Consider the following 15,523-nt stretch of genomic DNA (forward strand, 5'->3'; position numbering starts at 1 on the left):
CGTCGGGAGCGCGACAACAAAAAATCGACAACCAACTTGGGAAATATGGATTCAATATTGTCCCAGGTAAAATGGACCACTGCACCTTCGTGTCTCTTGTGCTCTCAGAAGAGATGTTCAAGATCAGAGAAGTACAAGAGGAGGAGCTTGACATTCCACCAGATATGATGTAATTCGACCTTTTCTTGTGTTCTTGTAATGGTTTCAGTACTTTTATAATTAATAATAGTATATTAATAGAATACATTAAATAACACATAAGAATACTATTATTTATAGTTTCAATAGTTAACTCATATTCAAGGAACTGAAAAATTGAAATTGATGAAGAGGTTTGATGCATACGGGAAGGTCCCGGAAGACCTTCAAGTCAAACACGGGTTTGGTGGGATCATGACAATTGTCTGTGGAATTTTAATCGGCATTTTGGTCTTGACAGAGTTCAGGTATTACCTCCAGAGAGAAGTCACACCACAACTCATTGTGGACAGAGAGCGCGACGAAAAGATTAAAGTTCACTTTGACATCACATTCCCATTCTCGTCTTGCCCTATTACCAGCGTCGACGTCTTGACAAAAAGCGGAGAGTCGATGATAGACATTGAGAAAAACATAACGAAGACTCGACTCAATAAAAACGGCGTGCCGTTGACTGAGTCGGAGCTCAAAGCAACTCAACAAAAGCTCAATGCAAACATCAAAACAGTTGACCAAAAAACATGTCGATCATGTTACGGTGCAGAGACACCAAGTCGAAAGTGCTGCTATACATGTGACGATGTCATTGAGGCGTACAAAGAGAGAGGATGGAATTTGAATATCCGAACCATAGCCCAATGTGACAACAGCGAGAAATTGGAAATGGCAAAACTGACGTTAGAAGAGGGGTGCCGTGTCGAGGGAAATTTGTTGCTCAATAAGATTGGAGGTAACTTCCATATTGCGCCGGGCACATCGGATAACACATGGACTGGGCATCACCACAATATTGAATGGACTGGAAGAACTAAAATTGACTTGACACACACATGGAATGATTTGTCATTTGGCGAAGGGAGTAAGACATACAGTGGGTCGAAAAAGGATGCCAAGATGAATGGGATGTTCCAGTACTTTTTGACGCTCATTCCAAAGAAAAACAACTTCATCAACGGCACCAAGTTTGTCTACGATTTTGTTATTAACGAACAAACGAGAAGCGGACAAGGAGAGGGCGAACCGGGAGTGTTTGTGTATTATGACGTGTCACCAATGCTTTTGGAAGTCAACGAGTTCAACCACGGATTTTTACACTTTTTAATTGGCGTCTGTGCAATCATCGGCGGTGTATTCACTGTCTTCCAGTTGATTGACGCATTTGTGTTTGACTCTATCCACACACTCCAGAAGAAGATTGAGCTCGGAAAGGATATTTAATTCGTCGATATTTGATTTGTGTTGGTATTTTAGTCTTGTAATGATGAAGAGCAACATCTTGTGATGAAACAAGTGATTTAAAAATCGGTGAATTAGTCTCTCTTGGGATTCTCTTTGTAATTCAAGTAAAAGAAGACAAAGATGACAGTAGACACGGACATAGAGAAGTAAGCAAGGTAGAAGGGCATGCACTGCGTCTGGAATCTTTCAACGTGGTCGTGTCTGAAAGGACGGATTGGGGTCACCTTGTTGAACTCGAGTCTTGACAAAAGTGGTTTGCTGCATATTAGTTGAGAGAAGTTAGACACTCACGTGTAAAAGTAACAACAAACGTGTAATTGATAAGAATTGTGTACACTCCAAATCTGTCTGGTAACACCGTGGTGAATACGTAACTCCCATTCTTCAGGTTTTGAGCGTAGTTGCTAATGACTGGAGTCACAAATCTATACTCGACCATCACATCATCTGCATTGTACTCGGTCAGCACACCACCCACCTTCTGTGAAATATCGAAAGAGACACTGACGGTGTCGTTGATAAAGAACATCCCTTCATTCTCGACGTCTGGCGCTCCTGCAATTTTGGTGATTTGAACGTTCTTCAAAATGAGTTTTCCGTGCTCTTGCATAGCCCATTGGATAAGCGGAATAACAAAATCGCTGTTGTTATTAAAGTTGACATCACTGAACAACTCGACGCTACCAGAGATAACAAGACGGCCATTCGCAAGTGATTGGAACGTGAACACAAGGGAGTGCTGCTTATTTGAGTATTTGCTATTAAGAGTGTTCTCTGAGAGAAGCGAGACAAAAGCTGGAGTCTTTGGAATCTCCAAAGAAACGCCTTTAAACGCAACGGTGGTCTCTTTGAACAACGCGTTTTTAATTGTAGTGAAATCGCCTTGAGTTGCGTCTTCGGGTGTGACTTTGAACGTTGAGAGGAATGACTTGACGGATGAGGTGTACACCTGTGATATCGCGAAAAAGACATTCCCGCCCGCTCCGACGTATCTTTTCAGCTGGTGTGCTGTGATGCTTTTGAACGTGTATTTTGGCGCTAATATATAAACGCTGTCATAATTAAATTCGTCATACGACTCAAATTGTACATTAGTGTCCATATCGACAACCTCAACGCGTTTTCCGAGTGCTATTAAATCAGTCTAATATGTCTTTATCTAGTAAGTACCACCAATATGAGTGATACTATTATGTATTAATTTTCAAATCATTTCTATAACAAACACTTGACTTGGTTAATGAATTTACTGAACGACTTCTCCTGGTTCATGAACTGTAAGATGACCAATACGGGTTTTTCTTCTTGCGAAAAAGTTTGTAAAATGAGGAGCAGCAAAAAGAAAACCTTCATTGGCTTTTTCAGTTCCAAACCACTAATAACATTTTCTTTTTTTTGTTATTTGATTTGATTGATTCTTTTGCTTGTAACATTTTTATATTATAAATATTATTATATATTACTAATTGAAGATATACTATTCCAATAATAAAATTATTAATAACATTTTAATTGTTTTCATTTCAATACATTTGCACTAGAAATCGGACTTGGTGCTATATCTCAAGATCAATTACTAAGAAATTAACCGAACTCGAAAAGGTGAATGAACTTTCAGAAACGTGAGATTAGCGTATTAAACGGGACAGTGTGCTGTGGGACACAACAGGGTGTTCGGCTTTTGAGGTGCACAGAAAACTATGTGAGTGTGCTTTCACAACTCTTTTTACCAATATTAAACGTACGTTCCATAGCTTTAGTGGATGAGAACACAGTAGCGTATTGCTGCTATGCCAATAAAGACACTTCGCCATCTGCAGTTTACATACAGAAAGTGTTTTGGGAACAAACACCTGCAAAGGAACTTATTGCGTTAGAGAAACAAACGGTTGTGAAAACAGAGAAAATGACACTTCGCTTTCCGGAGGAAATCCACTTTGTGAATTGTCTTGATAACAAGTTGATTGTAGTCGCAAACACACACATTTTTGTATATGAAACAATAGAGTTCCGTACTATCGAAACTCATCCAATTGTATACCCACTGCTAGTCGACGCAACAATCTTAGACGGCAACTTGGTGTATTCCAACGTCGATAATTGCCAAATACAGTTTGTCTACGTCGGGGGTGTCAAGTCTTCGTTGGATATTGACAAAGAAGAGTTCACTTTTGTCCGAATATTGAATGACAACTACGCTATTGTTGGGACGTCGACATTTGCTTATTTCCATGCACTCAAAACACGAAACAAACAGATTAAACTTAGTTTTGATACGACTTATATCGAGTGTGTAGCGTCAATAATGTTCGGCAAATATTGTGTTATTGTAATGAGGAACGCGGATGGTTCGAAAATGTTGGCATTTAACACAACGGTGTCTTCTACTACTTCGCCTTGTTTTACTTTTGAGCTTGTCCCATATGATGTTCCATGCTTCTTAACACAAATACAAAATGACGGTAAACTATTCTTGGTTCTTTTCTCAAGAAAGTCATTCATATTCTTCGACTCTGACATGAAGTTTGTCACACAGAAAACATATAAAATAGGAAGACCTTAATTAGTATGCAGTAGTTTTTTTATTAATTTTATTAGATATTGACTCAAAAGAAAGTATCGAGTCAATTTGTAATAAGAAATAATTAATATATTTATATTATTATTAATAATTAATAAACTATTTCAAATAATTAATAAATACAACAAGTAACTGGAAAAACACTTTAACGGCGGGAAAATGGAACAGATAACAAAAAGCATACAAGTCATCAAAAAGAACAATGGGCAGATAGAAAAATGTTTAAACACTATTAATGACATGGCTAATATCATAGAAAAAACAATGGTGTTGCTACAAACGCAAATGAATACACTCGAAAAGGATAACAAACACTTAAGAATGCAACTCTCAAACAAAACAGCAGAATGCACAGAAAAAGAAAACACAATCAAAACACTTAAAAACATTCAACAGAAATCTGTCGAAGTCAAACTTCAAGAACAGGAAAAGCCAACTCTTCTAAAAACAATCGAAGTAACTGAAGAACACAATGAAAAGCAAATCCAACAGCCAAAAAAACAAAAAAGAACTACAAAACGCAAAACACACACAAAACCAATTTCACAGAACCACCAAGCGCAGCTCGAGAGAGTTCGTGAGAAGCCACATAAGACTGAGCAACCACCCAAAGCCGTTCCAAATCACGCTGAAAAAGAAGAAATAGAGACTCTAATATATCCAAAGGAAGCAGACGTTTCTCAAATACCTTTTATAGATCCCAAGAGTTGTAAACCAATGTCTTCGAAAAAAGTGCAACTCACTCAACTTGAACAATTGAAGAGTGTTGAACCATCACAAACCCTTCAGTCCGACTCTCCTGTGTTAAATTCGGTCAAAAAGATGCATGAGACGATTCTTCAAATGAAAAGTGCCATGGATAAGGAGTTATAAACTATTGAATTACTGAATTTATATCTTAGTTAATACAACTGAATGAACAGGGAATTAAATGATTTACAAGATTTCCTTTGGCTTCGGCTTTTTTGCGTCCTCTACCTTTTGAGCTTTTGGGTGATGGTGATCGGCAAACTCTTCCCAAATGATATCGTCTTCCCCCCAAGAGTCTTCACTTGCCTCTTGGTCATCGACGGGGTTCTTTTCCAAGAAGATCCGTATCTCTTCTATTTTCGTGTCCATCTTATCTTGGAGTGTTTTCAGACGATTCGTCTCTTGTTGGATGAGTGAAGAAATGGAATTCATTTGTTCTCGAATTTCGTCGATCAGTGCTTTTTGTTTGAGGTACTCTTCGCGGCTGTCGGGAGTGTTTTCAGTCTCTTCGGTGTTATTGACCATCTCTGTGTCTTTCCTCTCCATTCCCGTGGCGCTCTATTCTTTCAAGTTCTCGCACTGAAGAACACTCTTTTCGTTCTTCTGTTCCATCAGAGCTTCGACTTCTTCTTTCTCCGTCTTGATTTATCAGTTTCTTTTTTTCTTTAATTCATAGTAAAAGAATTCCTTCTTCTAATTCAGTTAGTAATAATAATAATAATAATAATAATAATAATAATAAGTATTAAAAACTAATTAAATTACGAAATAACACAAATTGCATTAACACAACTTGTACAACACCTTGTGGCAAGTGCTTTTGAATATCTTAGTTACTTACACTGATCTCCTTTTTAATGAATTTCTCAAAACTAATTCCAATGAATATCGGTCGTTTTTTGAGTATTTCATATTCACACGCTCTCTTCGTGGGGTCTTTCTCAAGCATTTCCGCTATAAAGCTTTCGACCTCTGGAAATGTGTTATATGGAAAGTTGACGGGTTCGTTCATAATTTTCTTTGCAACAATGTCGGGGTTGGTATCGAAAAATGGCGAGTCTCCAAAAGCCATAGAAAAGAGGATGATCCCCAGAGACCAAAAGTCGCATGAAAAGGACGAAGACTTCTTTTGTATGATTTCCGGAGCAACATAGTTGATGCCACTTTTGTATGTCAAATTCAGTCCAATTGGTGTTGAGACCAAAACATGTCCGTCGTCCCCAATGAATATAGTCTCGGGATTAATTTCTCTATGGACGTAATTGCATTGTTTCAGTGCGTTCAGCGCCAACAAAATTTCCGTTGCGTAAAACTTGATTCTTGGCACCGGCAAAATTGATTTGTTCATGACGTCTGCAAGTCTTTTTGATGGGTAACTTGTCATCACAAAGTACAAATTCTCTTCGACAAATATCGAAAGGGTCTGGATCACAAAGGCAGAGTCTGTCGCTCTCAGACTCTCATGGATTTTCATCGTCTCCATTTTCTCAAAATCGTTCAAGGCAGCTTGTCTGAGTGTTTTGAGTGAATAACACCGTTGTGTAGTTATCATTTTCACGTTTTGGACTTGCCCCTTTTCTGTCGCTCCAATTGAGTCGGAAAATGTGAATGAATCCAAATGGACCGGGTCATATATAGAAAACCCCGTTCTTAAATACGTTTTTCTGTCATCGATGTACTCGGTGAAACATTTGAACCACCGGTCTTCCACACTTTCATCGTCAAAACGAAGTCGAAAAACACGCTGTGTGTCAAATGTGACTTCTAACATCAACTTCTTTGTATTGTTTTTGATGACTTGTGTCGCATGGGTAAGGTCTAGACTCCCTTTTTGGCATGTCTCCTGTCGATTACTTCCAGTGCCAATCTCTTGATAAACAAACTTGCCGATTCGTGTAATAATTCAACACCCCATCACTCATAAAGTCAAACCATCGTTTCTTCCAGTTCTTCACGTTGCTTCCCTCTTTCACCATATACCCATTTTGCAAGAGTTTTGCAGTTTTTGCCATAACACAACAGTTCTGATTTTTCAGTTTGGAGTATCAACTCCGAACTTTAGAAATTTTTATTAATTGTCCATGTTTCCCTGTTTCTTTCGGGAATAATTCTTTGAAATTGTGAGGATATCAGACTTTTTAAGAAGAATTCGTTGTTATGTTTTTGACATTTTTTAAAGGTTTGTTCATTCAGACCTCTATTAATCGTTATTTCACTCAGAAAACAATATTTTTAACATTTTTATTAGTATGAAACTATACGTTACATATGTTATACAAAAGCCATCAATCAGAGGGTCCAAAGAAACTCTAAGAATTGAATTTTCATTGTATTGTGTATATTACTATTAAAACATCCATAAAAACGGGATTGTTGATAGAACCATTAACTTTAGACTTATCTGCAAATTTTGGGGCACTCTGCTTCGATTCGTTGGTTCATTTTTCCAAGACCTTTGCCTGTTGTTTTTTTTGATTTTATAATTTCATTATAAAAACTATTGTATACCATAGTACTTGTATATATATATGATATAGTAACATATAGTTGAATTATAGAATATGAGTTATAGTAAAAATATTAATATGATAAACTATACGAAATAAACTTAGTTCTGGCTTTTCTGCTTGAAAAAGTTGCGAGTAAGTTCGTCTAAAAGCGGGCACTTCAATTGTTCTGTCGACTTCGAGAACATCGGGTTCTTCGCGACTGCGACGACGTAACACGAGTCGAAATATTCTTTGAGCCAGTCGGTGTACGTTTGGAGGCAATTGTCTGTGAACAAGACAAACCTCAAATTTGTTGGGGTTTGGAAATAGTGAAATTTGTATGTGTCGGTGTTAAAACTTTCGAATGTCGTTGGGGCGTTCGATGGGTTTATACAGTCACAGAAGTTGGTAATAGATTGGATCAACCCCGATATGAATTGTTTATGTTCTGTGAGTTGTTGTTCTGTGATATCCGTTTCAATAAAGGAGTAGTTATACATACAGACACCGGTCTCGCTGTAAATGTAGAGTGTCATAAGTTTCACCATTTTAACTTTTTCAGTTGTCAAGTTTTTTGTATTCAATTAAAATAAAAGATTTCGAATGACGTTAACAACCAAAAGAAAAAAGAACTGATTAATAAATTATACATATAGAGTTCTTAATAAATCACAAGAGCAGTGTGGCTTGTTGAATTGTTTCTTTAAGTTTGTAAAGCAAAGGTAATAGCTTTTGTTTGTTGAGTGCGTCTGCATATATGTATTGTAAATAACAGTCATTAAAAGCTCTTTTCAGTGTTTCAACGCCTTGGATCAGTTGGGTTGTAGTTTCTAGTGTTTCATCAATAGAATTATCAACTGTCTCCGAGTTCTCAATAATGTCTTGGACTGAGAGTGTCATTGTCTGTATTAAAGTATAGATCAAACGTGTTAAATAGTGCTTCGCTTGAATTTACATTTCTTTAAGACTTTGAATTTACATTTTTGCTACCATTTCCCGGAGTTAATAAGACAAGGAGACCAGATAAAGAATCAACTTTTCTCCCAACTCAAAGGAAAAATTTTTCACCTTTTTTTTCTGTCCTCAACATTGTTATTGAATGAAAATAACTCGAACAGTCAATTATTCTCATAAAATGGTTGTTAAAGTGATAATAGTTTATTACTCTAATTCTCCCGTAAATTTGCGAACATGCAATCTGAGTTACAAACACTCTCCTTTTAAATATCATTTTGCTTTGAAACAGGTTGAATGGGTTTCTAAATTCAAGGGTATCAGAAAGCTAGATAAACCAAACATAAACCATAAAGAACTAGTAAGGCATTGTATTTTAAGAATTAATACAGTTGCCACTTTGTAAAATAAAATACGCAGAAAAAACTGAAATAGATAAAACAAAAGAAGAATGTTCCATTCTGTTTTTTCTGTACTTGCTAACTCAAAAGACTTTTTCTTGTTTTAATACAATTTTTGTTAAGAATATTCCCGCTTTATACGAAAAAAACTCTCTGTTATTCAAACATTTTTGCTGGAATTTGGAAATTTTAGCTTCTTTTAAAGTTCGTCCAAAAGTATAGTATTTGTATACTAACTCTGTAGTAAAACTCTAATAGTGCAAATTTTTGAGAAGGTGATTGGCCTTTAATTCTGGACGGATGAGGGCTAAACATTTTATTAAGGCCGACTGTAAAACGGCAGATATTGTCGGACTTGAAGAACATTTTCAAAGCCCCGTAGCTTCTCTCTTTCCTTTGATATGTCAATTACCTTACGCTCTCCAAATTTGAGAAAGTGGTACCCTTGTTGTCAGTTCTTACGTTTCAAAATGAGAGAACAAACATTCAAATGCCTTCACTAGAAATTCAATTTTTAATACCTTTTTTTCTTCTTCTAGTAGTAAACAGTCTTCAAGTTCTGTCATCAGAGCATCAATTTGAGTGATGATGTCTTGGAAAGGTTGAAGTGGTGGGAAATCCATTTTTGAGTGTTTTGGTGAGATGGTTTCATATCATTGCCATTTGTTTCACCCTCTTCTTTTCATCATTCCACCAATTTCTATCTTTCTCCATCATTTCATTTTGAAAAGCCGAACCTTTGGTTATTTTTGCTCAAAAATAAAAAAGTTAAATATTAAACTGTTGTTAAAATTTTTACTATAATATTGAACAAACATGTACAAAATTAAAAATAAATGGAAATACTTTAGTTAAAACGATAATAAATTAATAGTTATTCATTTTTTTATATTAATAATTTTTATGGCATATTGTTATGGTTTGGTATCTTTATTTTTATCACGAGCAAGTTAGTTGTATTTTCCATAGTAAAATGGCAATAAAAAAAATAGTAACTATTATTGGTTATATTTTCGTTTTCTTTGCCACAAAACCTCGAAATTCCGAAATTATTTCACTAATAATTAAAACTATACTAAATTACAATGAAAAATAATCCAAACAAATGAGTGATTAAAAAATGATTTATAAAAGATGAATGTAAAAAATGTGGTTGAGTCAACTTGAATTAAAAAATCTCATTCCAAGATGGAAAAGCCTGTTGTCTTCGACTTTGGTTCCCAGTCGTGCCGTGTCGGGTTTTCCGGGGAGTCAGTCCCATCGCACATTTTTCCCACTTTTGTTGGCCTTCCCAAAGAAACTTCGACACTCAAACCCGACATGTACGTCGGAGAAATCTTGAAAGAAAGACGCCGCGACTTCACGATCTCCTCGCCTGTGAGAAATGGAACAATCGAAGACATGTCGATGGTCTCTGCAATCATTAAACACTCTTTTGAAGTTACTGAGAGTTACGGTTCACCCGTCTTATTGACTGAACCGGCACTTAACCCAAAACACATCAGAGAGAAAACAGCACAACTGATGTTTGAGCGCTTTAAAACGCCACTGTTGTACTTTTCAATGCAGCCGATACTCTCACTCTTTGCTGCGGAAAAGATTGATGGGTTGGTCGTTGACTCTGGAGCCGATGTGACGCAGTTTATACCCGTCTATGAGGGTTTTGTCATTTCAAATTGTGTGACAAAGCAATATTTGGCTGGAAACGATTTGCTTGAGTATTTGGTTTCGACCATTGGAGAGAAACGGGATGTGAACGTGACAACTGCCGCCGCCAAAGAAGTTTTGGAACAACAAGTCAAGAGAGAGTGTATTGTAGCAGTTGATGTGTTGGATGTCGTTCGTCTTTCTGAAGACCCAGAACTTGCTCGGACGTATTCATTACCCGATGGCACATCTTTCACCATTGAAGAAGAGCGCTTCTTGTGTCCAGAAGTCCTCTTCCAACCGCAACTATTTGTGAGTGGAGACTCTATGGTACAAGGTATAGACACTGCGGTGTATGATACAATCATGAAGTGTGATATTGATTTGCGACGAAGACTATTTGAAAACATCTTGTGTGTTGGGGGGAATACGATGTATCAAGGCTTTGCGGAACGCGTGCAAAAGGGTGTTCAGACGATGGCGAATGAAACGATTAGTGTTTGTGTCGAAGCTCCCGAAGATCGAATGTATTCTTCTTGGGTGGGTGGATCGATATTTGCGTCTGTTGCGCAATTTGACAAATTGGCGATCAACAGTTTTGAATACGAAGAGTTTGGAGCGGAAATTGTGAATAAGAAATGCAAATTATCGCACGACTGAAACCACAAGCAAACAAACACTGAAAAATTGAGTAGAGGCAACCGTATTAATATCAATTTAATTATCACTACGATTTCTTTTTGTTGACAATGAAATACGCCCCCTCGGTATATGACTCGTTGTACTTGGAGTAATACGCTTGTTCAACGGTTGCTTTATTGAAAGTAAAATTGTACGACTTGATGCCCTGCATTTGAGTGGATTTCTACGTTATAATATACTAAAATGCGAACAAACGAGTATGCCATAATTGTCTTGAGAATGTGAGTAATAGTCGAAGTATGTGGTATAAGGCATTAAACCATAGAAGCATCTTTCCAATTCGGAGTTTCCGTGGGGATGGATTTCGGGATAGAAAATGGTTTCCATCTTTTCTGGCCATCCTTCGATTTCTAAGGCACACTCATCCTCATTCTCCCTTTTAAGTGTGATCTTTCCATTGTTGAATTTGGGTTGTTTGCCATCCCCACAGATATAATACGTTTGATTTACATCGTCGTTTTTAAGTAATTCGATGACATCTGGAAATTGGTCTGAATTGTTCACATTGAATTTCAGACGGGTCGGTGGAAATACACTTTTGAGTTCATCAAAATACGAAATCCACGAATCGAATGAAAATGTGTTGCCACAATAAAACATGTCTTCCGTCGCACTGATCATACCTAAGTAATATTCTTTGGTGTGCCCAAGTTGTTGCCCTCGTATGATAAACCCTTCATCGTTCCAGCCAACAATGATTGCAGAAGAGACGTCTCCTTCGTGGAAGTGCAATTGATCCGTTTTATATTTGCCGTCAGGACCCTGTGCTCGGGTGCATCTCACATTTGGCTCAGAAACATTGCCAACATTGCGACACCGCTTGTAGTATGCCACACTCATTACAAGTGGAAGATTTTTGTGGTACAAAAACTGCTTTATATCCGTTGGGTTGTATAAATGGACATCATAAGACATATTCACACTCACATTCATCTTACTCACATCACTCCAACTCGAATTCAAATCGTTGAATGATGACAAATTCTTCAGGACTTGAACAGTAATTGTTTGTCCACTCTCTGCCATTACATCATATGGGAGGCCACTATACCCACCAAACTTACTATAATAGTCACAGTAATTCTTCATCTTGGGAGACTTGTTTTCAGCACCACACAAACTCTCCACAACACCATCAACTACTTTTCAGTTCAAACGCATCTCTTAATTTGAAATGGATCAAACAAAGATGTTAACAAACGACCATCACCATTGACTGTAACATAATTATTTGATGCAAGGTTGACATTCTCGTGTAAATAACTTGTGTACATCAAAGATAAATAATACCCAGCAACTGATGTGTAATCAAATGTTGCATTTCCCTGTCCATAATAAAGGCTGTCTTTCATAGGCTTCCTAGCCAAAAAGGCGATATTAGGCAATTGAAGTGAATACGTCGTCGGAAGTTGTGAGTCGTTATAATACTGTTTAATCGTCTCCGTTTGGATAATCACATTGATGTTAACTTTCAAGATCACTCCGATGATCGCAAATTGAAGCACAATCAATAACCCCCAGAGTAAACACCCCGGTCCATACGTCCGGACTTTGTAGTCTATTTCTATACGAACCGATTGAAAATAGTTCAACACCTTTTTCCAATTCGGCTTCCTCCAACTCATCCCCATTGCTTTTTCAGTTCTATTTAGTATAGAAAATCAATATTATATAAATCTAATTCAAATCAATTCTAATGTGCCAATCCATGCTTCTAAAATATTTCCTTATTGATATAGAAATCCATTAATCAATCATTTCTGTTTTGTAAATACAACGGTCTCCGCTGATGCCTTCGCATTCGTTTGCTCTTGTTTAAACGCCGCAAGACCAAGGGAACATAACGTCTGTGCTAAAACACTTGCACCCCATTCCTCATCAACTAATGTATACTTCTCTCCCTCATACTTCTGCCCGCTTTTTGCAAGTTGCATTCCGTTGTATTTAAACCCGTCGTGTCGTGCTATAATTCAATTCTTAATCCACACACAATAGAATAATTATTCCTATTTTAACTATAAATATAGTAAACTCGTGAGAAGAACAAACAGACAAATGCCTTCAACTCCCTCTGGCTAATGGATGTACCTTTAACCACAACAGCCTTAATCTTGATGAACTTCAACACATTCAGCAATGTTAGATGTTTGATTGCATTGTTTGAGATATCGAGAAATTGAATAGTATTGCCAAATGGTGTGTTTACAAAAGGGTCCAAGCACGTCGGTGTCAAATTGTTATTTGCACAGACGAGCGAAACGAGTGGTACGTCTTTCAACTGCGACAAAATAGCGTCGGAGACGTTGCACTCGCTAACGTTTAAGTGCTTTAACAATGGCATTGCTGCGATTACGTCCATTGAATTCATCGGGAGTGTGGTTGCCGCCAAATTGAGTCTCTCGATGTTGCCCATATTTTTTGTGTTCACAAAAAGGGTGACCAACGAATGTGAAGCGTCAAGTGACCTCAAACTCTCCGGTAAAAACTGAAGTGCGTAGTTCGGGGTTTTCCGTGGTAACGAGAATTCGACTGGAAATGGTGGTTTTGTTAGCATGTGACACAGCACTTTATATCGACAGAGTGCGCATCGGCACTTTGAAATTCTCGAGTTTTTGTGAGGGGGGATATTTGTTTCCAAAAGTTTCTTAGTAAGGACGTTAAGTAATTGGAAGAGGTATTGGTGCTCTTCGACATCGCTTGGAATTTCAACGTGACGATTGACCAATTGATCGTATAACTTCTGCATCGCCTTCAATTAAGTTTCTTTGTTTCTCTTTAATAGTTTCCTTACTTACTATATTAGTACATATTTTTTAATAGATAATATCGTAATTTAATTTATTATAATATATAATAGTATATTTTATAATATACAATAAAATATTATAAATTAATAATAAAATAATTTTATTATTATTCTTTTACAATAGTATAGAACCATAATATATAATAAAAAATACTAATTAAAAATTCTATTCGAAAGAGTCTGTTTTATATCATAAAAGTGTACAAATCTTTTTCTTTTGAACTTTTTCCTCCTGAACCGTTTTTGGAGCTCTTCGACGGATTTCTCTCACAACCGATTGAAAAGATTCGAGGACATTTATCTTGTTCTTTGCAGAAGTCTCATAACAGGGGCAATCCCATTCAGATGCCAACTTTTTCAATTCCTCATTTGATACTTCTCGCATCTCTTCTAAATCACATTTGTTACCAACAATCACTATGGGAAACTTTTCATTATGATCCTTTTCGAGAACTCTATAGAGCAAATCATCTAAGTTGGATATCTCTAAGAATGAGGTTTTCGAGATAATTGAGTAGACACCTATAAAGCCATCGCCACTGCGAATGTATTGGTCTCGAAGACTGGTGTATTCCTCTTGCCCTGCTGTGTCTCGCTAAGTGTCATTCAATTTTATATTAAACATGATAAAAATATAACAAGTTAGAACAAACAATACTTAATGGAATCATTTGCCCATCTACATTTATTGTTGTGTTAAATGAGTTTTCCACGGTCGGATTATACGCCGTCATAAATATACCATTCACAAGTTGAACGGTCAGTGAAGACTTCCCCACAGCTCCAGAACCTAACATAACTATCACAAACTGTTTGGACATTGTACGCTTACTGAATATTTAGTGCTTAAATGTGCTATTTTTAAAGTGGAGTTTTTGATTATTAAACTTCCAAGAACCAATTGTCTCGGCGTTATTTCCATTTGGTCCATTTAAAAAATAGATAAACAATTGTTACCCAAAGTTATACGTAAAAGGAAAGCTAATGGTAACAAATTAAAAAACAAGGTCATCATAAGTTCTTTATGTCAATGGGTTGAGCATCACCTTACTTATTTTTAATCACATGTTTTGGTAATCTTTAAAATAAAAATGGATTTCCTTCATTGAAAAATAAAAGAAGTTCTATTTTCTACTTCTTTTTACCAATTATACCACCATCTGGTTGAATAATTGATGTGTTTTTAATTAATTCTTTAGATAATAAATTATTGAAAATGTATGGTTTGGTCGAAACAACATGAAAGATATTATTATTATTAAATAATAGTTCACTTTTGTAACTTTTCCCATTACAAATAGATTAATAAAAAAATAATTCTATCTTTTTTTGGTGTGTTGTTTCTCTTTTTGTCACAACATTTTATTTTTTTTTATATAACTTTTTTATATTATAAATATAATAAATATATATATTTTTTTACTATTTTCTATTATTAATTTATTTAACTAAAAATAAAAAATTTTTTACAATCGAATAACAAAAAAATTATCAAAATAAAATATTTCGGCAAAATATGACAGAAGTAAAACAACTAAAATGAAACTTTTCGTACAGACAATAACATATTTTAATATTAAATTGTAAATTAATTATTAAACATAATAAATAAAGTAATAGTAATTTTTATTAAAATAAGTTATATAATATTAACTATTATATTTATAATAAAAAATAACATATTATAATATGATATATATATAATATTAGGGTGCGCAACCGAGAATTTTCTTATCAAAAATTAGTATCGAAAAAC

The 15,523-nt window shown here is 35.9% G+C and overlaps 11 protein-coding genes across 11 annotated transcripts; 4 read left to right on the plus strand and 7 right to left on the minus strand.

Moving 5' to 3' along the window:
- Positions 1-324: 324 nt before the first annotated feature.
- On the plus strand, positions 325-1,416 carry EIN_181210 (endoplasmic reticulum-golgi intermediate compartment protein, putative; the record flags this gene model as incomplete). The annotated part of the gene is made up of 1 exon (XM_004260687.1): positions 325-1,416. The coding sequence occupies one exon, from the start codon at positions 325-327 to the stop codon at positions 1,414-1,416; it is 1,092 nt and encodes a 363-aa protein (XP_004260735.1).
- Positions 1,417-1,508: 92 nt separating this feature from the next.
- On the minus strand, positions 1,509-2,790 carry EIN_181220 (dolichyl-diphosphooligosaccharide--protein glycosyltransferase, putative; the record flags this gene model as incomplete). Its single annotated transcript, XM_004260688.1, has 3 exons — positions 1,509-1,695; positions 1,749-2,568; positions 2,664-2,790. The coding sequence occupies 3 exons, from the start codon at positions 2,788-2,790 to the stop codon at positions 1,509-1,511; spliced, it is 1,134 nt and encodes a 377-aa protein (XP_004260736.1).
- Positions 2,791-3,043: 253 nt separating this feature from the next.
- Positions 3,044-4,000, plus strand: EIN_181230 (hypothetical protein; the record flags this gene model as incomplete). The annotated part of the gene is made up of 1 exon (XM_004260689.1): positions 3,044-4,000. One exon carries the CDS (start codon positions 3,044-3,046, stop codon positions 3,998-4,000), a length of 957 nt encoding a protein of 318 aa, XP_004260737.1.
- Positions 4,001-4,258: 258 nt separating this feature from the next.
- Positions 4,259-4,891, plus strand: EIN_181240 (hypothetical protein; the record flags this gene model as incomplete). The annotated part of the gene is made up of 1 exon (XM_004260690.1): positions 4,259-4,891. One exon carries the CDS (start codon positions 4,259-4,261, stop codon positions 4,889-4,891), a length of 633 nt encoding a protein of 210 aa, XP_004260738.1.
- Positions 4,892-4,954: 63 nt separating this feature from the next.
- EIN_181250 (hypothetical protein) lies at positions 4,955-5,293 on the minus strand (the record flags this gene model as incomplete). Its single annotated transcript, XM_004260691.1, has 1 exon — positions 4,955-5,293. One exon carries the CDS (start codon positions 5,291-5,293, stop codon positions 4,955-4,957), a length of 339 nt encoding a protein of 112 aa, XP_004260739.1.
- Positions 5,294-5,597: 304 nt separating this feature from the next.
- EIN_181260 (hypothetical protein) lies at positions 5,598-6,780 on the minus strand (the record flags this gene model as incomplete). The annotated part of the gene is made up of 2 exons (XM_004260692.1): positions 5,598-6,611; positions 6,652-6,780. 2 exons carry the CDS (start codon positions 6,778-6,780, stop codon positions 5,598-5,600), a joined length of 1,143 nt encoding a protein of 380 aa, XP_004260740.1.
- A 596-nt stretch (positions 6,781-7,376) lies between these two features.
- Positions 7,377-7,793, minus strand: EIN_181270 (trafficking protein particle complex subunit, putative; the record flags this gene model as incomplete). The annotated part of the gene is made up of 1 exon (XM_004260693.1): positions 7,377-7,793. The coding sequence occupies one exon, from the start codon at positions 7,791-7,793 to the stop codon at positions 7,377-7,379; it is 417 nt and encodes a 138-aa protein (XP_004260741.1).
- Positions 7,794-9,800: 2,007 nt separating this feature from the next.
- EIN_181280 (actin-1, putative) lies at positions 9,801-10,919 on the plus strand (the record flags this gene model as incomplete). Its single annotated transcript, XM_004260694.1, has 1 exon — positions 9,801-10,919. One exon carries the CDS (start codon positions 9,801-9,803, stop codon positions 10,917-10,919), a length of 1,119 nt encoding a protein of 372 aa, XP_004260742.1.
- Positions 10,920-10,986: 67 nt separating this feature from the next.
- On the minus strand, positions 10,987-12,592 carry EIN_181290 (hypothetical protein; the record flags this gene model as incomplete). Its single annotated transcript, XM_004260695.1, has 3 exons — positions 10,987-11,106; positions 11,157-12,100; positions 12,163-12,592. 3 exons carry the CDS (start codon positions 12,590-12,592, stop codon positions 10,987-10,989), a joined length of 1,494 nt encoding a protein of 497 aa, XP_004260743.1.
- A 123-nt stretch (positions 12,593-12,715) lies between these two features.
- On the minus strand, positions 12,716-13,707 carry EIN_181300 (hypothetical protein; the record flags this gene model as incomplete). Its single annotated transcript, XM_004260696.1, has 2 exons — positions 12,716-12,924; positions 13,011-13,707. The coding sequence occupies 2 exons, from the start codon at positions 13,705-13,707 to the stop codon at positions 12,716-12,718; spliced, it is 906 nt and encodes a 301-aa protein (XP_004260744.1).
- A 250-nt stretch (positions 13,708-13,957) lies between these two features.
- EIN_181310 (hypothetical protein) lies at positions 13,958-14,588 on the minus strand (the record flags this gene model as incomplete). The annotated part of the gene is made up of 2 exons (XM_004260697.1): positions 13,958-14,362; positions 14,421-14,588. The coding sequence occupies 2 exons, from the start codon at positions 14,586-14,588 to the stop codon at positions 13,958-13,960; spliced, it is 573 nt and encodes a 190-aa protein (XP_004260745.1).
- Positions 14,589-15,523: the final 935 nt, after the last annotated feature.

The sequence above is a fragment of the Entamoeba invadens genome (assembly GCF_000330505.1).
Source record: "Entamoeba invadens IP1 unplaced genomic scaffold scaff_1105074725183, whole genome shotgun sequence".
Lineage (NCBI taxonomy): Eukaryota > Evosea > Mastigamoebida > Endamoebidae > Entamoeba > Entamoeba invadens.